Below are 24639 nucleotides of genomic sequence, written 5' to 3' on the forward strand. Positions count from 1 at the left end.
TTTGCATTCGATTTCAGCCCAAGCGCAATATGCAGAATATTGCAGAAGATGGGCTTTTTTACAGTTCACTTAAACTGGTAAATCTTAACATAGTGTGCAGTGACACTTAAACAGAGTCTGACATGACATGATGCAGACGTACAGTACAAAACTATCAATATTTATTTTAAAATAATATCTTGAAGCATAGAGGATCACCAAAGAGAAGTTTCCAAGTTAACTAAACTGGGTCTCCACCTTCCTCTCCCAGTGCCCTTCAGTGGTTCTCTTCTGATAAGACCCAACTTCAGCACACTAAAGGCTAACGGCATCACACAATCCGGCCGAGGGCACACAGGCAAATACAAGGGAACACCTCTTAGCCAGCCCACAAGAGAAGGTGTCTTGGAGAAATGGTCTAACGGGTCAGAAATCTCTCTGTCAATTTGATAAGCTGGGTAGAAAGTATGGATTGCTGCTAGATTATTAACTACTATGTGTGAGCTTGTCTGAAGGTGAATGTCAATAAGGAAGTGATGACATCAGCTGAGTGAAGCTTATTTCTTGTTGTCTTGCATTGCAATTCACTACCAGATCTGGAAACCAGACTTAGTTATATTAGTTGTGACCCATACATAAATATATAAAAAAGAACATTAATATAATGTGAATTGTGGGCAACATTTATTGCTGAGCAAAAAAATGTATATGTATGCAGTGAATTATGATATGCCACTAGGTTTCTTCTGAATCTTCTAATAATTCTTTATGATTCTTTTGCAAAATAACTAAAAATTATTTATCAATTCATTTTTTGGGAAAAGAAAATAATACATAGGCATCAACTTCACTATTTACATTTGTCTAAGAAACAAATTTCAACCATCTGAGCACAAGCATTTAAGCATAAGTCAAGATCAAGATGTCTTTGAATGCATGTGTCCAATCTTTTGACTGGTACTGTATATACTGTGTGTGTGTGTGTGTGCGCACGCACATATATTCATATACACACAAATACACACACACACAATCAATTATAGCTGTATCTGGACTATCCAGATTGAGTACTTTGACATTGTTTGGACTTTCTCCAAGGACCTACAGTTCATTCTCTCTTGCACAGAAATTCAGGTTTCACTTTGAATCAAATTTCATCCAATCAACTCTTGAGTGAGAAAGTGAAAGTAAAACTCTTTAATGTACCTTTGTGAAGAGCAAGCTCGAGGAGGGAACATTCCGGGGTGTTTTATTTAGACAAGTTTCTTTCTCTGAAAAGTAAAATATATCTATGTGCGTGTGAAGAGAGTGTATAGATTCCATAGTGTCTGGATTTGATGTGCTTGGCGTGAAGACACACAGCAGGTAAGTGAGAATGATCTGTGGGCTGAAGCGTTCCACAGGTTTCTAACACAGGCCTTTCTTTCAAATGTTTCTTAACTGACAAGTTTTCTTCATGAAGTGCTCTCAGAAATGTTAATGAGATCTTCCTAACGGTCAAATAAGGACATCCTGGGCTCCTGAGTAGCTCAGTGGTTAAAACAGTTGCTTTGAGCTCAAGTTGAGCTGTACATTATGGGTTCAATCCCAGCTGTGTCATTTGTTGTTGATAGCCGGAAGTACCCAGCAGCAAAGTAAACTGGCTCTGTTCCAGTAGGGATAGGGTGGGGTAGGTCAGGCAGGGTTTCTTTGTCTCAGCTCTCTCAGACACCCTGTGATTCCTCAGGTGCCCAGGAGTTGCTTGCATGCTGCCCATCCTACTGTAGTGTGCAGTGTGACCTGAAGTGTGACAAATAGCTGCTGGCCGTGTGCAAGTGTGTTCAAGGACAATATTATTAATATTATTAATCTTGCTCAGTTCTGCTGAGCGGTAACAGTGTTTTTTTGCAATAAGACAAGCCAAACCCGTAGAGAGACTCCAAAGCATGGTTGCATATTATGAAAAATAAAAAGGCAAAAATATTGTACTTTAGGGGATATCTTCAATGAGAAAGTTATACACTCCTTCCATGGTTGAAGAAAATCCTTTTTGTTGTGTGATGTGACCATGCCTGAGTAGGGAGAGACACCTGGTGAAAAAGCTTAATAAAGTTAACAAAGTAGTTTGATAAAATAACATGCACAGGATTGCACGTCCTACTGCCTGACTGTTTATATTATGTTGCAGAACACTTTTCACTTCCTGTATTGTACTTCCTGTTTCTTTGGCTTCTCTTAGCCATGAAAGCATATGGTGATCCATGTAACTGCACTATTCAGTGCAATTATAACTAGCTATCTTTGGCACAAAAAGGAAACAAAAATATACGACTATAAGGGAAAATAGCTGATGTAACCTGACAGACTGTTAGTGTGTGAGTTTAAGAAAAAAGAACACACTCAAAACCTGGCACAGGAAAGACCTCTCAGTCCAAGAGAGCAAATGTGAACTCAGCCATAATCCACAGAGCCAAGACAACATCTCCTGTATGAAAAACACAACACATGTTCTTTTCCTTCTTAAGTATCCAAGACATCCTGTTTTCTGTATCAGTTCGTGGTCATTCCTCTGAGCTCTTGAACCTGATCCAGGTAATAGCTGGATTTATGTAAATATTTCATATATTTTGTGACATCTCTCCTAAAGATGATTTATGTAGGATGGGAGATGAGGACGGCATGGATCAGATGTCAACCAATCTTCAGGTTTCAGAGCTCAGAAAGTGAGCTGTATAAGGGAGGGTCCTAGGTTTATGTCCCTTTGTTTGATCACAGACAGAATATGGAGGGAGAATTCCACCATCTCTCTGTATTAGTGCAGAGAAGGAAATGGTGAAGCTCAGACAAATGCATTACAAATGTAACCTTCACTACATTACAGACATGTACATGCATTTGTCTCTTTCAGAGATGAAGGGCGATGGGTCAGAGTATCTGTGCTTAATTCTCCTGCTCCTCCAGCAGACATCTGTCTCCAGACCAGGTACAGTACATCTTCACCTGCTCTCTCACTGACTGCATCTCTGACATCTAATGTGTGTTTCACACAGCTGACACTGTGTCACACATTGTGTGAATCTTGGAGAATCACAAGTCTCAGTCCATGCTGTTGTTCCAGCTGCAGTCTCAGTCTGTGCTGTCATTCCAGTTGCAGTCTCAATCTGTGCTGTTGTTCCCTCCAGAGATGTTCGAGATTCTTGTTCCAGCTGATCCTGTTGTTGCTGATGCTGGTGAAGATGTTGTTCTGCCCTGTTACCTCAAACCCAGCGTCAGCGCTGAGGACATGAGGGTGGAGTGGGTTAGACCTGACTCTGCAGATGCACGGGTTAATCTTTACGAGGACAGAGAGAATAGAAATGAGAAACAGATCCCATCTTACAGAGGAAGGACAGCACTGTTTCCAGAGGAGCTGAAGAAAGGCAATGCCTCACTAAGGCTTACAGGAGTACGAGGCTCTGATGATGGACAGTATAACTGTTTCATTCAGTCTCAGGTGTGGTACGATGATGCCAGCTTTTTAGTGAGAGTGAGAGGTCAGTAAGAAGTTATTTTTAAATGTAATGTTCTTATTTTATCTCACCGTATCTGAATTCTGCTCTTTTTTTAGTGAGAGTTAAAGATCTGTGATGTTTTTAACAACACAAATAAACTACATTGACTGCAGCTGTAGGAACTGAGCCAGTGATCTCCATGGAGGGATACAGAGAAGGTGGGATCGGCCTGCTGTGTGAATCTAAAGGCTGGCATCCTGAGCCTGAACTCATCTGGCTGGACAGTGAGGGACACAGTCTCCCTGCTGGACCTACAGAGACTCTCAGAGACAGTATGGACCTCTTCATTGTGAGACGAAGTGTCATTGTACAGAGGGGAGACACCAACAGATTCACCTGTCAAGTTCTACAGAAGCTTTTCAAACAGGAAAAGGAGGCAGAGTTTCACATCCACGGTGAGTAACATTATGTACCAACAACTTTAAATAGTCCCACCCTTATGGGAGGTGTATGTGCAAAGTGCAAACCTAATTCCACACTTACAGAACATTAATCCCACACTTACAGAAGGCTTTTACAGACCCATACAACATTATATACATTGAGAATATATTTTAGACAATATATTTTTTAGCTCAATAAATATATTTAAACTATATAAATCATTGCTGCTTCGGTAATTTGCAATATATGTCTGATTTGTCTTGGGCTGAACAACATATTATTCAGTATATTACAATATCTTTAATTTCCAGAAGGGTAATGACAGAGAGGTGATTAGTGCTATTTTCTCACAGCTTCAGGGTACCTGTTTGATTCCTGTTCTGTGTGCAGTTTGTAGGTTCTCTCGATGTTGACAAAGGTCATGTGGGTTCAGCTTTATAAGCATCACACCAGAGCAGGAACTCTGCAGTTAAACTGATCTGTGTATCATCAGGATGGTCTGATGTAATTAAATACTGCATCCCTATTATAACGTTAGTGGACCTGTTTAACATCTGCTAAAAAGTGATGTCTGTGAGACATTCTCTTAATGACAGTCTAATAAATGAAGAGCAGGAGGATAGAAAAATTCCTATATCCAAGAGTACCCTCCCCAAACCAATCAAAACCAGAAAATGAGGTATTTAAAGCACTTACTAACCTCTCTTTCCTATTACATCAGCTGTTTGGGTATCCCTTGTCCTCCTGTTCCTCTCCTCCTACCTGCAGGTCTCCATCCTGGGCAGTATTCCAGGGTCCTCTGCTTCCCATTCATTAAATACTATACCTCTCCACTAATATTATACCTCGCCGCTAATAAATACCCTTAAACTCACTTCAGCTGTCCTAGAACATCTTGTCCTAATGAATCTGTATCATCAGTGTACACTCATGGACTGACATCTGTGTGCTGTCTGTAACTCTAGTGAACTCCTTACAAATTCTGCGCTGCTTCAAATCCTGGGAAACATTTGACCTCCACAGTCTTGGAGCATTAAATGGAGAATGAATGAAGGCATAATGAATGAATGAATGAATGAATGAATGAATTAACAATGTCAGTATGTCTCCTCGTCTGTTTCAGCTGAGATGTTCCATCGTGCCCATCCCTGGATGGTGGCTTTCGCTGTGTTTTTCACTCTTGCTATAATAGGACTTGCTGTTCTAATCTATCGCCATGTGAAACTGCGCAGAAAGAAAGGTGAGACACTGATTCATGTCTGTTACAGGCTTATGAAATGGTGTCCTGCTCCAGGGCTTTGAAACATATTGTTGTACAAATTTGCACAGTACAGGAGGAGAGTCTCTGTGCTCACCTGTGTATCGGCCATGTGGGCGATTTTATTTTCAGCTTCTTTGTCCCTTTTCTCTTACTGCTACAGCACTAGACACATTAATGTCCAATATTTAAAAGCACAGACTCTGGGGCTTCTGACTGGTTCAGCTGGTAAAGGTGCTTGTTGAGCTTGCTGAGCTCTTCAGCCCAAGATGTGTCATGTTCAGATCTAAGCTTTAGATGTTATTGCTGTTATTGGAGGATTGCAGTGCGAGTTTCAAAGTTTAAGGGAAAAGCATATGATAACAATAAACAATAAACCTGTCATTCAAAATTTCATTGCTGGATGTTATTACATTTTAGAATGTGCTGGAATCTTACAGTTGGTAAAACAGTGGTCAATTTGTTATTTGATCATGCTGTTAATGAGAGCTGTAGAAAAACAGAAAAATAACACTGGATTTCAAAGAAAATGTATTACTTTTGCATAAAAGTAGACTAATACTTGTACATTGAACTGAAATAAAATAATAGCAAAACGGATCAGCTCTGTATAATATCTAGCTTGCGCAGACAGTACAACTGTGAGAAACAGGTGTTTAAAAGCACATGGTGTTTCAGCTGTAGGGGAAGAGTTTGAAAAAAGAATCAGTTGTTCTCATTTAAATATGTATCTGTACACCTACAGGTCTGCTTTCCCAACAGCTAGGTAAGTAGCGTGTGTGCATGTGTGCGTGTGTGCGTGTGTGCGTGTGTGCGTGTGTGTGCATGTGTGTGTGTGTGTGTGTGTGTATGTGTGTGTCTGTGAGAGAGAAAGAGAGAGATGCTGAATATGGTAAGTTGTAGACTGTGATGTGTCTTTTTTGTGAATGAACACTGACCTCTGTGAAACCTCCCGATGAAAATTTGTGATGCATCTCCAAACTTGTAAATGCAATATTTGAAATAAACATGCTTAGCAGAATTCAAGCAGGTAGAGCTTTGCAGTAAACCCACTAATCACATGATAAAGTTAATTTCATGATGCTATGTGATCATTTTCCTTTGTGTGATACTTTATTTTCTATGACCTTATTAAATGTCATATAAACAGTAGATTGTAACTGTAAGATCGCAATTTCAAACAGGAAATGATTTCTGATAACATTTTACTCTTGGGAACAGACCTAGTCATTGATAGATGAGGTGTCTCCAGAGAATAGGCGTTAATTGGTGTTATTGTGGGTGTAAGATGTCTTCAGTTTAAAGAAACGTTTAAAGGTAAGTAGTGTGTGTGTGTGTGTGTGTGTGTGCGTGCACATGTGCGTGTGCGTGCGTGTGTGTGTGAAATGTTTAACTTGTAGTTTGTTACATTAATAGACTTTCTAAAATGAATTTCTCTGTTGTCACTGTAGTTTTCTGAAAATACCACAGTAGTTAGTCACACAGCACAGTATAAATGTACTCACCCATTACACATGATCAGTGCTGCAGAATCTCCACACGACACAGCACCACAGCACACAGGACAACACAGCAGGGGATTGGCAGCATTTAAATACCCCTCCTACTATACACTAACAGGAGACACCTGTTCTTTATAAGACTAAGTGCTACAGAAACCTATAGATGGAGGTCAAAACTCAGAATTGCTTTTTATGGAAGAGCCACTAAGGAGATTGAATGTCTTGCATATTTCATAGGGCCTCACAATAAGCTTTAATGCATTATTAGTCATTGACAGATGAGGTGTCTGTGGGAGAAGGCAATGTTGTTGGCATAATCTGCATTTGTATACCTTAAATTATAAATTAACATTTATTATTAATATTTGTTATTATTATTAAAATAGAATTTACAGTTAGAATTACAAACAGACCATGTGACTATACAGAATTGTACAAAATTGTACATTGTAGCAAAATAAATACAAATATTCATTTTACAAAGAATAAACACATTTTAAATGAGTGTTTTCATATAATACTGATCTTAGACATAATAAATATCAGAGTACACAGTGAATTAATCCACATCAGTAATTCTTAGTTGTGAGCATGGATGTAATTTGTAAGGGTTGCTGTTTTATTAAGGACAGGGGGGGCTAAAGAGTTCTAAAGCACCCAGGTGAGCTTGGTTCTGTTTAAATTCTCTAAAATTGTACAGAAGTATAGAGTTTCCACAAAACTCAAAAAACAACATGATTGCTATCAGAGCCAAGGTCTTATTCGAATAAATCAGTCACAGAAACAGAACATGTTTATGTAACGCACTTATGCAACTCATATAATATAAGGCAGAATATAATCATCAGTAATCAATCCAAGGATATACCATAGAAAAGTGAACCTATATAACTATCTGGGTTATCCATAAACATCAGTAAGTCAAATACTGAACAATCAGTTGGATGAAGATTGTCTTCTTCATGTGACAGCTGGATAATATAATAATACACCAATGAAAGGTGTTAAACTAAACCCCTGTGGCAGTATGGCACAGTAGCTAGTGAGTTCAGTGGAGCTGATTAGTAGTGTCAGGAGTGTGATGTGACATCAGAGTCAGGTGTACATGGAAGTGTTCACCTGATATGATTTACATTACTATAGTTGCAGAAACAGTGGCAGACTGTCTCACTGGGTTTATAAAGTCACTTTTTTGTTGTTTAAATTAATTAACGATTGGTATGTGTTGGAGCACGCTGTGTGTCTTTACATGTTTTATTGTTAGAACAGTTTTGTTTAGTTTAGCATTTACGTCCTGGTTCAACAGCCTATTGCAGGATGGTGGGGGCATTCACTGTAATTCATTCTTTTGCCCACTGATCTCCAGGTAAATTTTTCCTTATCCATACCTCTCTTCTTCCTTTGCCTGCAGAGCTGCCTCACCTGTTTCATACATCTCTCTCACCTTTGTCAGTTGTCTCTGAACCCTAACTCTTTATATCACACAATGCCAACACCATCCCCTACCATATTACCTTAGTCTACCTAATTACCTTTCCTACTTGTGGTATGATGGACTTGCACTGGAAGAATATGTGAGTGTCTTATTATTTGGCAAATAAAACCCTCCTAACTGCCTTTAAGCTGCATGTTTCCTTTCAGCTGGGCTTGGCTGCAGGAGTCTCTTCAGAGCAGTTCCTTAGTTAGCTAGCTTCTGTGTCACTTCCCAGTAGATGGACACTTTTTTATTTCACTGTTGAAATTAGTAGCGATCAGGTCAGCATGTGTTTTTAGGGACTCTGGAGCCTCTGTAAACATGTCTACACTGAGGCTGCCTCCATTATGACCAGCACTGTTCAGATCCCGCTTGGCTACTGTCCCCAGAGCAGGTGGAGGTAAAATGGATTGAATTTATTCTATTGGCTGTCAATCTACACACAATAACCCATAATAACAAAACAAAAACTTTTTTTTTTTTTTAGAATTTTTTAAATTAAAAATCAAGAACTGAAATCTCATTTAGTATTCAGACCCAGGCTCAATCAGTACATTGTAGAAGCACCTTTGGCACCAGTAACTGCTTCAAGTCTTCTTGGCTGGACCACTCAAGGACATTCAGAGACTTCTCCAGAAAATCTAACTACAAAGTGAAGTGGGGGCTTGGTGGACTTTAGTTTGCCTTGAGGTACCAGCTGGAGTCAGCACTCTCCAATATTCAAAGATTCGCCAGGCCATTTGGTGTAAATAAGTTTGGACATGAATAAATGTTAGTAATAAATGAATGTATCGCTCAAAAAATACTATTTTAGACTAACTAAGGTTTTGCAGAGAGATGCAGTAGCTATGAAGGAAGAGTTGTGTGGCACTGGCCTCTGGTTTCAGTGTTATAGAGGTGAATGCAAAATAGGACTGTACTCCTGTGTAAAGTACTTTACCTTAGTAAACAAACACTCACACAGATGCACATGTGATCTAACCTCCTGTATGTCTGTTTGCAGAGTTGGAAAGGGTTCAGAGATATGCAGGTGAGTGAGTGTTCCACTGGATACAAGATTGCACTTCAGCATAAAGTACTTTACCTTGAACCTTCCAGATACAAAAACTGACTCAGACATATGCCGCTTAACCTCCTGTTTGTCTATTTGCAGAGTTTGAAAGGACACATCGATATGCAAGTAAGTGTGTTTCCCTCGATATCACTGTACTCTTGCATAAAGTACTATAAGCTTTCAGTTACAAACACTGACACAGATGCACATGTGATCTAACCTCCTATTTGTTCATTTGCAGTGTTTGAAAGTGCTTGTAGATTTGCAGGTAAGTTAGTGTTTCCTTCCTACTTAGAGCACTCTGTGTGAGGCTTTTCCCTTGGAGAGGAAGGTGGCTGGTGAGCTGATTGGGGACTTTCACAGTCTCAAATGGTATAGGAGCCAGACTTGGAGGCAAATCACTGTAGCTCAGGGGTTGTAAAGGGCAAAGAACAACTGATGGGTTGCCTAATATACAGTATCCGGGCTACAACACCCTCTGTTAAGGGAGGGACTCTTGAGTTTCTGGTTTGTTTTTTTCTGTGTGGCTTGTGCAGTATCCTGTAGGCGATTCACTCAACCATAGGAGCTGACTTGCAGAAAATAAGAGTAAAAAATTTGTAGATAATATCACAGTTAGACAGCAGGCGATCCCAGAGGCCACCACCCTATGCAATTTCACAGGCGAGCGAACGCTGAACACCTGGCCTCATGAGCACACAGAGGACACACACACACACACAATCAAAAAGGAAATCCAAATCCCCACTCAGTAGTACAGCACTTTCCCAAAAAACACCCAAAATTTCAACCCTTATGAATGATATACACTTTTAAGAAGAAAAGAAAAACACCACACTACGCCAAAATTCACATGTGCTAACCAATTATGCACTCTCGCCTAATATGGTGCCACAACATGCAAACGGATGTTGGTAATGCTAATACCGCAGTTGGTAGACCTTAGTTTACTGCCATTAATTGCTGAAAACTCAACACATTAAAATATTCTGCTTGCCTGAACAGCAGGGAAAGTGCTAGTTGAGGGAGGCAAGCAACCGATTACATATAAAAAACTCTGAATCACTATTTATATACCACTACGTGCTCAGTGACGAAGGGAAAATAAAACCAGTTAAAATCAGCAAATCAGAGCAGCTTCTCCCAACTCGCAGGCTCCCCACAAATTTACCTGGCCGGCCAACCATCACAAACTCTTCCTGCGTCCATTTTTAAAAGATGTGACTCAGTCATATTGCTGTCCAACTGGCTGGCTGTCATGCTTACTCCCCCATTGCCTTGACTACACCAATCATTCATTTCCGCACATGCATTCGGTGGGGGGGGGTCGTCCCTAACAGTGGGGAAATCTCCACATCACTATTCCGACTCCCTTAAATGTGTCCTAGGGGTCCACAGTTATTGCTCCCTATAATAACATATTATCAATATATTTTTTTATCATACATCACCCAAATCCAGCAGCCTGGAGGACAGCTATCTGTTTTGGCATCCCAATTCAAATAGAAATAAACAAAAGAGTGGAAAAGCGCTCAGAAGGTGTGCATGTTTACATAAATAATAGATACATAATATATTAATCACATAAACCTGAACTGGTACAACACGGTGATAACAGGGGAATCAACCTGCACATTGATACTGAGCTTCCTGCTGGGTCACTCCACTCCTTTCAAGATCAATATTTTTTATTCCTATTTACATTCAGATGTCATATCACCAGACTCTCCTAAATATGTCCTAGGAGACCTCAATTATTTCTCTTTAGATAAAGCATTAAAAGGATACAGTCAATATGTTTTCTGCCCAATGTATCTGAATTAAATCTTGGATAATGGTTCTGTGGATTGTTCACCCTGCATCTGCTAGATTTTTGAATCGTGCTCAGATCGCTGTGAACAAGATGACACTGTTTCATCATACATCACCAGAATCCCTAACAGACTATCTGCCTACCAACACTATCTTCCCACAGAATTTGCTCAGTCCTGTGTGATGAAAAGACCTTAAAACTTCCTTAATGTGAAGAAGAGAACCTTTTATACTGGGTCTAAAAAAGAGAAAAGTTATTAGTGAAGATGTGAAACAAGCTATCAGGAATGTGAAAACAGTTACAGAAAAATTCACCTAAAAGAAACAACATGTGGATGCAAGGCAATTAGATCAGTGTTGTTATTATAAAATCTCCAGTTCTCACTTAACATTTGATTTGAGTTCATCAACCCAGAGGGAAAGGGAGATTTCGGTAACCTGAGGTAATTTCAGTGTGGGTCGGAGTTTGTTTTGTAAGAAAGAGTTTGTTGTCACAGGAAATGATACAGAGGGAGATAAACACGCAGAGGAAAAGAGTAAAAGATAGGGAGAAAAGGATAAGTGTTCTAGGGATTATTTGGCAAAAGAGTGAATGAAAGTGATTGCCCTGGTCAACCGGCAATAGGCCATTGGACAATTAAAGCAGGCACCACCGACTCCAAACATGAACTTAATCATAATTAACTTAAACAACAGAAAAGATAACACAGTCATAACATAACCCAATCGAGACACCCGACCATAAGGTCACATCTTACAAGTATACAAAAACAAATTAGCAAACAAATTTAAGCAGGGAAACTACAGGGCAACCTGACAAGGAATTAAACACATGACAGCAGTCAGGCAGCAGCCTATCAGAGACTGGTGCACATAGAGGGGGTGAGTGACAGCTCTCTGCTTAATGTACTGAATGTGTTTTGTACACAGTCTGATCATGAAGCTCATGCAGAGACTCATACCCTCTGCCACACTCTCTACAAACTGTGTATAAATGCACTGAAGTTCCTCAAATCTACCCCCAAAACAAAGCTGCCTGTCCAGATGGTATAAGTGCCAGAACCTTAAAATACTGTGCTGACCAGCTCAGCGAACTGCAGTTCCTCCAGTCCTCACTAGACCAGGGCACCTTCCCACAGCAGTGAAAGACCTCTATGATTATCCCTAAAAAGGAGACTCCCCTACACCCTAAATAACCACAGGCCTGTAGTACTTACATCACGTGGGATGAAGGTCCTCGAGAGGACGATGAAATCACACATCACATCTGTGACAGACGCCCTTTTGGATCTTCTCCAGTTTGCATAGTGCGCAAAGAAATTTATTCCTACTAGACACTGTTCATGGACACCATAGTCAGGCATTCGCCAGACTTTTCAACTTTTCCTGTGCATATAACAAAATGCTACCCTCCATCCTGGCTGAACTTGCTTCTCAATTATAAATGATTTTTTGTCCTATATCCTCTGTTCTCCTCAACAGTGGATGTGACTCTGGACCCTGATACAGCATATCCCAGTCTCAGCCTGTCTAAGAATGGAAAAGAAGTGAAACATGGAACCACATGGCATGATCTCCCTTACAACCCAAAGAGGTTTACTTCTAACCGAAATGTCCTGGGAAAGGAGGGTTTCTCCTCAGGAAAATTTTACTATGAGGTGCAGGTTGGGAAGAAGACTTATTGGACTTTAGGAGTGGCCAAAGAGTCCATCAACAGGAAGGAGGAGATTACACTGAGCCCTGAGAATGGATACTGGACTGTGGAGCTGAGGAATGGGACTAAGTACAAGGCTTTAGCTGGCCCCCCTGTCTCCCTCCCTCTAAGTGAGAAGCCCAGGACAGTGGGGGTGTATGTGGATTATGAGGGGGGTCAGGTCTCCTTTTACAATGTGGAGGCCAGGACTCTTATCTACTCCTTCACTGGCTACACCTTCACTGTGAAACTCTATCCATTATTCAAACCTGGTTTGTACTATGGTAAAAACTCAGCCCCACTGATCATCTCACCTCTCAGTCAAAAACACAAATAATATGTGTGAAATAGAATGATATTATTGTGTTAAATAACAAGTATAGAGTTTATTAAAAGTGGATGTTGTTATTTTAAAATATCAGGAAGTACAAAATGATAATTAAATATATGCAAATGATAACTAATGGATGCAAATGAGCTGAGAGATTAGTTACTGATACTACTACTGCCAATTGAAAAAACACATACAAGGGGGGAAAACATAAAAAAACACTGCAGCTCTGGAAAAGATGTTTTATCTTGTCTCACTGTGAAACCATTTGTCTCATACCAGTCAGAAACAAACAGTCAAATGGCCAGCCTGTTCCTTCCTGTTTAAAAAGCAGGCTTTTGTGTCTTTCTTTGACTCTTACTGTATATATTTTTTTCCAATAACATTGTCCACTCTAGTTATGGCTAACAATTGTGATTAATTACCAGTTAATCATCACACTGTCAGTTCATGCATACTTTTATTTTGACAGTTGATTTGTCCTAAAGGTGATATTTGTAAAGCAGAATGTGTTTTCAATGTAATATGTCAAAACCAGTATTTCACTCGGCTTTGACTTTCATAATAAAATGGCTTTTCTCAGAAGAATGCATTCTGACATTTTGATTAATGTAACTGTAGATGACCATCTTTCATGTATCTCAAAATTCTGAGTGGTCCCCTCATGAAAATTATTGCCCACACCTGCACAGGAAGTTTGTCGAACAATGACGACATCACAGAATACATGACTCTCCACTGAGCCAGGCCATGTCATCAACGTGCGCCTCCTACCACTCTACCTCAGTAGATGGGTACATTCAGTGAGTTTCATACAAATACTAGCAGCCTGTGGGCTGTGCATACATTTGACAAAAAGGTGAAAAATAGTTATCTGTCTACATCCTCTTTTCCCATAAATGGATCAATGGAGAATTCAAGCCATTCAGAGGTCAGTTCATATTGTGTATCATAGTTACCATCACCTGTACTCCTCAGGGTATTGTAGCAACTCTTTCCAAAGGCCTCCAACTTTAGACACTGAAACACTTATCCCTGCTTCAGCTGTTACACATGCATAAATGGGGAATTGTCATTTTATATTTCTTTAGCTGTGATGATGATCTCATTCTATACAGCGCATGACATCATCAAATTTAGGAGACTGCCATCTAATCAGCCACATATCAGCATCAGGATACTCATAGTATTTGTTTGGTTCAGAAATCAGGATGTAGAAATATGTCATTTCAGTCCTTCTAGATGTTTGGGAGTGTTAAGAGTTTAATTTATTAAAATTATTTGTGGATAAACTCACATGTTAAGGGGTAAGCTGAGCTCTTTATTCTGATCACTCAGTGGGTGGTAGTTTGTCTACAAGGGATCTGAACTGCGAGGGATGCTTACACACTCTAGCCCCCAATCCTTTGTTCATCTTCTTTTGTAAATGCGCATTCAAAATGTACCCAAGCGCAGTATGCAGAGTCAGCCTGCTGTAGAAGATGGGCTTTCTATATAAGTATTATGTGAGCATTTCAACCCAGTTAGAGCAAGGACCAGTGACATTTAAACAGTGACATTACACAGGACACAATGCAGAAGTACATTACAAAACTATCAATATTTACTTTAAAAGAATTACTTGAAACATACAGGATTGCCAACAAGAAGTATCCGAATTCACAAAAATAAAGAAACCCCAAAGGGACCAAAAATAAATCGGGCCTTATTAAAAAAAGTGACTTCCACAGATTGAAAAGTTGAAAAGACATAATGAAACTGCTACGGTTTACATGCTCATAAACCTGTGCTGTTCAGTTCTGTGCCTTGACTTCAGTCAAAACTCACACCTTTACGCCTGTTCACCACAATGCTTTGAGGTGTTCTGGGAGTGCACATCTCATGAGTTCTACAGTCCCACCTGGTGGACACTGTGGGTATGGCCTATTCCACAGTATGGACCCTCTGGTGACTCCTGAGGTCCCTCAGAGAAAAATAAGCCTTCCCACACTCCATACAGGTAAAGGGTCTTTTGCCCAGGTGTACCTGCTGCTGGTGAGTCCTGAGGTTCCCCCTCTTAGTGAACCTCTTCCCACACTCCGTGCAGGGAAACGGTCTCTTCCCCAGGTGAACCTGCCGCTGGTGTGCTCTGAGGTTCCCGTTGTGAGCGAATCTCTTCCCGCACTGGGTGCAACAGTACGGTCTCTCCCCTGTGTGAACTCGCATGTGCACGTTCAGGTGAGACGGGCTGACAAAGCTCTTCGAGCACTGAGCGCACGGATACGGCTTGTCCCCAGTATGACTCTGCATATGCAGCTTAAGCTGAGATGGGCTAACAAAAGCTCTTGCACACAGGGAGCACGAGTGCAGTGTTTCCTCACAGTGTGGAAGCAAGGCCTGACTCTGGAGGTTGTTCGGGACTGTCGTCTTTGCTTGTGCAACTGTGCATGGTAGTTTACTGAAGTCCATAGAGAGGTTTGCTTCTGAATTACGGAGGACAGACTCTGGGCAGCAGCGATACAGATCAGTAACTCCTCCATCAGCACTGTCAGGAAGGGGATGGAAACAGGAGCTCTCTAGCGTTGCGTGGCCCCGCCCGATATTGTTTACCTGACTTGTCTGGGCAGTGCAACGTGTTCCTTCACCAACTGCATTCTCACACCCTTGTACATCTCTGAACTCCACTTGAGGGCCATCCTGTCTGTTTCCACTGGGTCCCAGGACATTGAACCCATTTACGCTGTGGGTGGGTCTGAGAAGACCGGGCTGGGTCGGCGCACACCTTGGCCTTTCTGTTAACAAACCCACCAAGAGTTCTGGGTTGCGACCAGGCCTGGGCTTCACCCTCCTGCAAAGGAAGCCTTCCTTTTGAGCTCCTGTGAGTGAGGGGCACAAAGAAGGATGAGCAAGTTATAGCGCTCATTCTTCACCTGGACATACCTCTGCTGTTGTTATACCGAATTAACAGGTGTCTCTTGAACGCTCACCTTGACTATTCACCTGTTCTGCAGCCGGGAGAGGAGCCATGAGCCTCTGAACCCCTGGACTGGACTCCCCCACCTGCACAGGTAGGGATTCACGATTCAGCTCAACTGACTACCAAGGAAGCAGATTTTTATTACTGATGTTAACTTCATTTATTATTTGAATTTCATTTATTATTTGTCTGTCCTCACAGCAATGTGGTCACCCCCATTTCCAGGTGACTCATTTACAAAGCTATATATGCTACACACCTAGTTGCTGAATTTTTATGATTTTGTTTTGTTGAAAACTGAAACTAATGTTGAATTATTCAATATTAATGTGGCAGCACAAGCTGTTTGGAGCCCTGAAATTTCACATATCGAATACTCCAGTAAAATTGTACAAACATGAGTGTGAGGTAGCCATGCCACCCTGGATTAAGGTGTCTGTGTAAATTAATAAGAGGAAAATGGAAAAAGTATCATAACCTTAACATGTGAGATATAGATTGCAGGGTTCATATGGTACATACTGTGTGTATTACGTGTGAATCCAAAAAGGTTGTATGAAATACGTAAGTGAGCTGAGGAGAAGAACTGTGGGGACAGACTCTTTCAGAAAACTGACCTCCTCTTTCAGTACGATGGAGACTACCTCAGCTCCCCCTTGGGTGAAGCTGACACACTCCAGCTCCGTCACCTCCACCTCATCTTTGACCATGCAGGGCTGTTCATAGCCCTCCCCGATGGTGGAGTCTCCTCTCCAGGTAAGAGCATCTGGCTGTAGGAGTGGTCCATTGTCCTCAGACCCTGAAAGGGAAACAATATTCTCAGGATTGTGATGCAACAAAAAGAACGCTTATCAGGATCCATTTAAGAGCACTAGAGGACAGCGGATTTTCAATACCACTTGCACATATTGGCACAGGGTCAGCTGTAGAAGATGCCATTACATGCTCCTTCTAATATGGGTAGTGTGTAGGTCAGCAAGGTGAGTGAGAGACATTCTACAGCAAATTTACCTGGGTCAAATGTTGCCCATCCCATTGACCTGGGAAGCAACCAGCTAAACAGAATCAGACCTGTGTGACTGCAGATAGTTCAGATCCATATCAGGAAACAGTCACATTACTCACCTGGATCTGAATTTGCATCAGCAGACTTAACCAAGCTACTGGGGTCCAAGGTCTGACCCATCCTCTTCTCTGTACGTTCAGACTCACTCACTTCTCTCAGCCGTCGCTCCAACGCCTCCAGCTGTAGTTTCAGGGATTTGACTTCCTCTCTACTTTGGGCTATTTCCATCTGGGAGTTAGAGAGACTACCCTCAAAAATCTTTGTGATTTCGCACACCGCAGCTGTGAGAAGGGATTCCATGACAGAGGTGAGCTGGGTGTTAAAGGAGCTCCTGGTGGTGTCCGACATCCCGGCCGTGCCTGCGAAGGATTCTCTCAGGTAAAGTCCGGGGACGCGTGGAGAGCTGACTGAACAAAAGAAGAACCGTTTAGCTAATTTCTACAGAATTTTCTCTACGACGTCTTTAAATCACTTCAGATACGGCAGAGAGGTCGGTGCCAGGAGTATGAATGGGGGACACTATAGGGACAAACAAACGGGGAACAAAACGTTCTGTATTCAGTTTACGATTTTGCTGTAACGTTCATGTAAAGTTATGAAGCTAAACTCGTAGTGGATTTTTTATTAATAACGTCCTGGTAGACATACTCGTTAAAATCAGCTGAAACACTTGCAAAATGCTGACAGATCCACCAAAACAACGATGGATATTTACCGGTGGCAACAGAAACTAAACTGGCGACAACTCGGGATCAGCAGAAATGCTCTCCTGATTAATCAGAGGATATTACTCATAAGAGTAATATCTTCTGATTAGTACAGTTTAATACTGCATAAGTCTCCAGCTCCTTTCCTTGGTCTGCTTTTTGTTTTTCTCCCAGTGCCCTCCAGTGGTTCTCTTCTAAGAACACCCAACCGCGACGCACTAAAGGCTAACGACATCACACAATCCGGCCGAGGGCATACAGTGCTCACCCGCTAGAGAAGGCAAACGGGTCAGAAATTTTTGAGAAACTAGGTAGATTATACAGATTGCTACTTGAATATGAACTACTACGTGTGAGCTTGTCTGAAGGTAAACGTAAATAAGTAAGTGATGACATCAGCTAAGCGCAGTTTGCGAGCCGCATGTTTGGACTTACCGCGAATCAGATCGGTGACCAAGAGATCAGTTTAAATCTCCATCGCACAAACATACGTAGTCTATCTACAGTGCCGTTCAATGTTAACACGTTTGCTGCGATCTTGACTTTGCAGCAACTGGTCGATTTTCAGATGGCGTCAACGTGGATTGTGAACGAAACATCCCTGTCGTGCCTCAGAGATGAACTCTCGCGTTGCTCGGTCGGTTTGTAAACATCGCCATGTTACTGGGCACGGCGGGACCCCACACCTCGCTTGCAGAATCAATATGTGCTTCTAATGAATGTTGCCAATCAGGGCGAAATGCTGATAATGTACTAAAATGTAATATCAGAATTGTGAGCATTAATATTTATGAAATGTTAAACACCACACGTAGCCAATCGTGTATAATAGTTGCATATCCAACAGATCAACGCACTTTTCTCGCATTTGTAGATGGATTTTAGGGTTTCTTAACCTTGGTCAGGGAACGATGTACCGCTTTGTCCTCTTTTGCAATACGAGATTCTTCGACCAATCCGAGAGACATTTGTATGTAACCAGTGGCAAGCTGTCTATAAATAAAACTGTTTATCCTGCATCTCCAGATCAGTTGGCTTCACCCAGGCAAATTTAGCTTAAAAAGTTAAAGAGGATCTGTAAATTTAAGGCTCATACATTTACACGGCACAGCATTTATCAAGACTTCGTTGTACCCATGCATATTTCCTTGACACTTTTGTAGACCAGCGTTTCTCAAACCTCTCCTGGAGGACCCCCTGCCCTGCAGGTTTTAGATCTCTCCCTGCTCCAACACAGCTGATTCAAATGATCAGTTTGTTATTAAGCAGCTTCAGGAGTTCATAACGAGTTGATCATTTGAATCAGCTGTGTTGGAGCAGGGAGAGATCTAAAACCTGCAGGGCGGGGGTACTCCAGGAGAGGTTTGAGAAACGCTGCTGTAGACCATAGTCAGCGTGTGTGTGCGTTCACTTTAAAACGCATTGTTTTTCCCCAACAAATATAGTGGTGGCGGGTGAGCTGGAAACAGGGGAAGCCCGAACACTACCTTTAAATCTATCATTACTTTCAACCTGTTCCCCTTTATCCTCCTTGATTAACAATAAAACAAACAATTCACAGAATAATCGACACCAATCGCGTATTTAGAATAAATGATTATGCTCGCGAAACACCGCAGATTGTCTGTAGTTTGTGTGCTTGCGAAAGCTACAACGTGAGTTTAACAAGGATGGCATTTATCGATTTAAATTACGTTATATGCTCATGTCACATCACAGCTTATGTGAGGTCTGTGTTCTCAACGTTATTGTTCATTGCACTCAACCTAACAAAGTTTATTCTCAGTAATTTAAATCGATTTAACTAAATTTAGCTACGTTTTGTAATTTGAATTTTGTAACACAAGAAAGCTACAATGTGAAACATTTAAGAGAAAGCTTTGGGATTACTTGCCACTTAATTATTCAAATTGCCATCCTTGTTATTTCTTCTGTGTAGGAATGCACGCATTTCATTTCTTGAAATCAATTTAAATAAACCTTGCTCATACAGTATGTTACCAGGAAATTACACAATGCAACTAAGAGGTGAAGCGTACATAAAAGTTAGAAAAAAGGAGGAAAGGGAACAGGGAAGCACAAAATAAAAAAGGAGTTTAATCAATCCTTTAAATATGATTTGACTTTATTAGTTGACACCGATGACAGGCTCCTCTTACAAATTGATCCTAAAAGTAACAGCAATTTAAGACACACCTGTTCCTCTTTAACTTATGCACCTATGACCACTATGTTTTATGACCTGAAGGTGCAAAATCAAAAATCTATCCATACTAAACAAACACACAAAAAAATCTCCAGTCTAAATGCATACCTTGATTTTTAGTTTGTGTGAAAGGACTTTTTCACAGATTAAAACAGTAGGTAGACAACTACCTATTGCATTATTGTCTACCTAGTGTGAATCCGCTGGTGCCTTTTAAGGTCACCATTTGCAGCAAATCTTTTCCCGCAGTCAGTACACCTGTACGGTCTCTCTCCAGTGTGCATGAATCTGTGTTTCTTCAAATGACTCAGGTGGCGGAAACTTTTCCCACATTGTGTGCAGCTGAATGGTTTCTCTCCCGTGTGATATTGCTGGTGTGATTTCAAATTGCACAGATAAGTAAAACTTTTCCCACACTGCGTGCAGCTGTATGGTCTCTCACCTGTGTGACTCTGCAGGTGTACTTTAAGGTGGCACATATACACAAACCCCTTTCCACAGTGTACGCAGCTGTGCGTTTTATTTCCTGTGTGATATCTTTGGTGATCTTTCAGATTTCTTAGCTGATTGAACCTCTTCCCGCAATGCAAGCAGGAGAATGATTTCTCCCCTGCACACTCCCTCTGGTCAGCCTCTGCGTTCGACGAGCTGAAGCTCATATCGCACAAGTTGCAGTCGTTCTCATTCAGAGCGTCCGAGTTCGCCAGTCCTCGGCCATCAGTCACTGTGAGTAGGGTGTTTTTCCCTGAGAGTGCATACTGCTCCTCCCTGGACTGTAACGCTGGGGTCGTTGTTTTCGCTGAGTACAGTCTCATCACGTCCTCTGGAAGGGCTATATGGGGGAGACAGACCGGCAACATTTTCTCTCGATCTTCTCTGTACTCTCTGTGTAGCACTATAGCTGAACTGGCCTCTTCGCTACACACAGGGGGCATTTCAACCTCCTCTTTGACGGATCCGCAGTCTGACACACCCATCTCCGGTTTCACATGAAGGGATCCAAATGCGGAGAGGCAGCTTCCGGCGCACTCCAGCTCTGGGTGATCCTCAGACTGCTTTTCCGCAGGGCGAGAGGAGTCCTGGGTAAAGACAGACCGTCGCAGACCGTCTCCCTCGTAAATCACGCCGTCAGAACCCAGACGGCTGACCCTCCCAGTGCAGCGTTCGGGTGATGTTAGGTGGCGTGTCGGGGTGACATGCTCCAGACCAGGCTTCGGTCTGTACAGTGAGCCCGCTGCAGACCCCCCTCCCGCGCCCCATCTGTCGCTCTGTTGGTCTGTGAGGGCGTGTGCAGAGGACGGCCGCGTGCACCACTCTTCTCCGTCTTTGATCACACTGTTAAGATGTGCTGCGTTGGCTGACTCTGCACCTGGGAGAGAAAAACACCCCAGCTTAAAAAGTCAAACTATAAATAACATCTTTAGTGCACAATCCCTTTGCAACGTCACCACGTATGCAGAAAATCTGATCTGAATCACATGCCTTACAATTACAGGACACTTGGGTGCTGCTCCACTCACACGCACTCCTACCTACTAACGCTCTCTGACATTAAAACGTAAGCACCTGCATTAACTGATTCCACCACCGAGGAAGACCTCGCTACAATTTTTCCGTCTTTCAGGGGAAGATAATGTAAATGCAAACAAAAGAAAACATTAAAATGAATCCAGCTGTCATCACGCTGCCTTTCCTTTTGCGAGTGAGAATTAAATCAGCTGCAGCTGCATCGGCACTCAGAAATGAGAGTTAGCACAAGAAAGCCACGTCATCCACTGCGTAAGAGGTCGGCTGGCTCCCTTAGCAGGGAACCCCGGTCTTTAGTTTCAGCAAACTAATCAGATCACTTGTTGAGCTACGCAGACTGTGGTGATCATGGTTCAAAAGCCCACAGCAGGCATACTTCTGTTACAAAGGACCACATCACACAACAGGCAATCTTGGCGTAATGCATAACTGGAAAATGAAATAATTTTTTTTTTTTAATTGATTTTAATGATCAAAACCAAATGCGCACATCATTGGAACTTACCATCCTGTCCCTGGAGGCCTTTTCGGCGGGGGACCTCTCTGAGCTCGTCTGTTTTGGGCAGACGGTCAAACCTGTCCTCTTCTAAGTCTATGGTCTATGACAGAGGAAAAAAAACATTCCTCACGATGGTAAATTCATAGGGCTGGTATTATTACATATACATACTGTAGCCTATATTTACAAAATGAAATATAGTAATACTGTAACCACTGAACTAAAATATGTGAAGGTAAAGCACCATGTGAAAGCAGATATACAGATCAACTTCCCTTATGGTACACGAAATAAATCTACCATCATCTTTAAAAAATAATAACACAAATAATAACAAACCCTTTTACTCAGCACCAAGTACATGAGCCCTGTAGTTGACAATATCAAAATTGTTACTCAAGCTATTAAAGCCACCATTGCTGAAACTGTTCTCACCTCCGGAGTCCTTGCTAGGCTGGGTGTTGCTGCTTCCTCCGCCACCCCTGGAGGTGAGGCACTGCGAGCTTCCCAAATACAGCTGCTCTGGCTCACCTCAAGCACCTCCTCCTCCTTGATACCACACCCATCCTCAGCTCCTGGGCAGAGAGAACAGCACGGTCAAGGTTCAAGGGCCAGTCCACTCTGCGAAGAGACTAAACTGTGAGAGAGAGAGAGAGAAAGAGAGAGAAAAACAGGGATCTGGGATCTGTGAAGGCAAGGCTACCATTTCCCTGTGGTTCTCACCAGGCTGTATCCCTTGGACGCTGTGCTCCACTTCCACGCTGGGAACAGCTCTGCTGCACTCCGCACACTTGGCCCTCCTGTCTCTCTCCCTGGCTGCCCACCTCCTCTCAGACCTCCGCAGCCTCTCTCTGAGTGCCTCCACCTCCTGTCTGCTCTGCGTCGCCTCCTCCAGGAAGCTGACCTCCACCAGCCGGGTGATCTCGTACACCGCCGCTTTGAGGACTGTCTCCATGACAGCGGAGAGCTGGGAGTGAAAGGTGAGGATGGCCTCTGACATTTCTGCCACGGCTTCCAGGCGCGTCCCGGACAACCAGCTCTCTTCTGAGTTACCACTGAAATTACCCCGGCTTGACTTGAGAGGCAGTCTCCAGTGGTGATATGACAGAGTTGCAGAGCTTTCTTGTATACAATCTGGGGAAAGAAGTGAATAGTCTGAATTCAGGGAATAGTCTCAGCACAGTATAGGCTAGTTGTCACTTCTGCATAATTATACCCCCGGTTTCAGCAACTTTTCATTTACACCAGTATCATTCCATGCCAGATCAGACTTATTTTACACAGCCATTAAATTTTTTTTTTAAATTTGAAAACTGACTCGTATTTCTGTAGAGGTAATTGCAAATTGTTTTTAAATAAATTAACTGAAGCACTTTCAATCTTAGCCTTGCCGTGCACTATATTTACGCGACTGAGGTACAAAATATTTTGTTTGCACCATGTGCAATTTAAAGTTCTTTACACGGCCAACTTCACGGTTCCTCACGAAAGTTGGCAAGGATTTGGTGACTACAACATCATACTGAAGTTTCTGAATGATTTACGTAGAACAGCAATGTGGCAGTGTTGTGGTAAGGAGCTGATAGCCCTGTGATCAATTTCTAGTTCGATTCCTAGCTAGTTTACGACTGGCACGATACTCAGCTAATCTAACACGCCTGCATTGTTGGAGTACTCAAATGCAACTGTAAAAAAGGACATGAAAAAATGCATGCTACTCACGCTTTGCGAACAGACAGAGAGACAGCTATTTTAGCTAGCTTACTACTCGGAGGAAGTAGTGGCAAAGCTATCGCTTGAATTAACAATCCCATATGGGGATGCAGAACGGAAATGGAAACTGGTTTCTCGTCAGCATCAACAAAAAGGAAATTTACCGTCGTGTTCAATGACGCTCAAGGCAGGACAAAAAATCGCAAAAGTTCATGGAGGCGATCAAGCTCTCTTTAGAGATATTTAACAAGCTAGCTAGCGAGTCAGCTTTGTAGCTAGCTAAGTTAGCTAGTTAGATATCCAATACTAGACGAGGTCGAAAACTATGGATAGACTTACCAGAAATTCCGCACGCATGTAGCTAACGTTAGCTAGCTAGTAAACGGCAGTGTGAAGCCAGTTACAAGGGCCCTGACAAGACAAATACTGAGTGTTGGGTTAAAACACTGTACTCTAGCTGCATGCTCTCCATTTCCTAACCTTTCTCTCTACCCGTGCACAAAACAGTGAATGCCGACCCTACGCTATACGGAAGCCTCACAGGGCCTAAAATTAAGAAAAAAAGAGAGAGAAAAAAACTCGTTTATACTGGTTTTACCGTGATTGCGTTGAAACAAGTTATTACGCCAAAGCGTAGCAGTTATTATTACTATGGGGTATATGTTCATCTAAAATACGATTCACTGGATTTAGACTATATGTCCATTCATTAATTTACACAGTATGTATAAGTGTTAAAATAATTCAAAAACGACGAAAACAAACACTTAATGGACTAAATATGCCACATCGTTATGGTTAAGTACATATGGTGTAACGTCCACGGCGGCTGTCGGTTCAGATGGTCCAAGGTTCAGGAGTCATGGGGTCGATTTCGAGAAGAACTACAGTATAAGTAGGGCTGATACTCGTGTAACTCCGTTCACTGCTAATCTATGCCATCTGCAC

The 24639-nt window shown here is 42.0% G+C and overlaps 3 protein-coding genes across 3 annotated transcripts; 1 reads left to right on the top strand and 2 right to left on the bottom strand.

Annotated features, from left to right (window-relative positions):
- Window positions 1–1180: 1180 nt before the first annotated feature.
- LOC118793307 (butyrophilin subfamily 2 member A1-like) lies at window positions 1181–13504 on the top strand. The gene is made up of 10 exons (XM_036551430.1): window positions 1181–1344; window positions 2867–2941; window positions 3141–3491; window positions 3623–3904; window positions 5017–5133; window positions 5897–5917; window positions 9131–9157; window positions 9281–9307; window positions 9423–9449; window positions 12476–13504. Exons 2-10 carry the CDS (start codon window positions 2869–2871, stop codon window positions 13021–13023), a joined length of 1473 nt encoding a protein of 490 aa, XP_036407323.1. The 5' UTR covers window positions 1181–1344; window positions 2867–2868; the 3' UTR covers window positions 13024–13504.
- A 1218-nt stretch (window positions 13505–14722) lies between these two features.
- Window positions 14723–18357, bottom strand: LOC118792967 (zinc finger protein with KRAB and SCAN domains 2-like). Its single transcript, XM_036550878.1, has 5 exons — window positions 18182–18357; window positions 17099–17442; window positions 16591–16772; window positions 15984–16056; window positions 14723–15872 (listed from the first exon to the last, which is right to left on the bottom strand). Exons 2-5 carry the CDS (start codon window positions 17385–17387, stop codon window positions 14941–14943), a joined length of 1476 nt encoding a protein of 491 aa, XP_036406771.1. The 5' UTR covers window positions 17388–17442; window positions 18182–18357; the 3' UTR covers window positions 14723–14940.
- Window positions 18358–20137: 1780 nt separating this feature from the next.
- LOC118793551 (transcription factor E4F1-like) lies at window positions 20138–24180 on the bottom strand. Its single transcript, XM_036551775.1, has 5 exons — window positions 24031–24180; window positions 22702–23112; window positions 22414–22553; window positions 21985–22078; window positions 20138–21321 (listed from the first exon to the last, which is right to left on the bottom strand). Exons 2-5 carry the CDS (start codon window positions 22976–22978, stop codon window positions 20138–20140), a joined length of 1695 nt encoding a protein of 564 aa, XP_036407668.1. The 5' UTR covers window positions 22979–23112; window positions 24031–24180.
- Between the last annotated feature and the right edge of the window lie 459 nt (window positions 24181–24639).

Source organism: Megalops cyprinoides, chromosome 18 (assembly GCF_013368585.1).
Source record: "Megalops cyprinoides isolate fMegCyp1 chromosome 18, fMegCyp1.pri, whole genome shotgun sequence".
NCBI lineage: Eukaryota > Metazoa > Chordata > Actinopteri > Elopiformes > Megalopidae > Megalops > Megalops cyprinoides.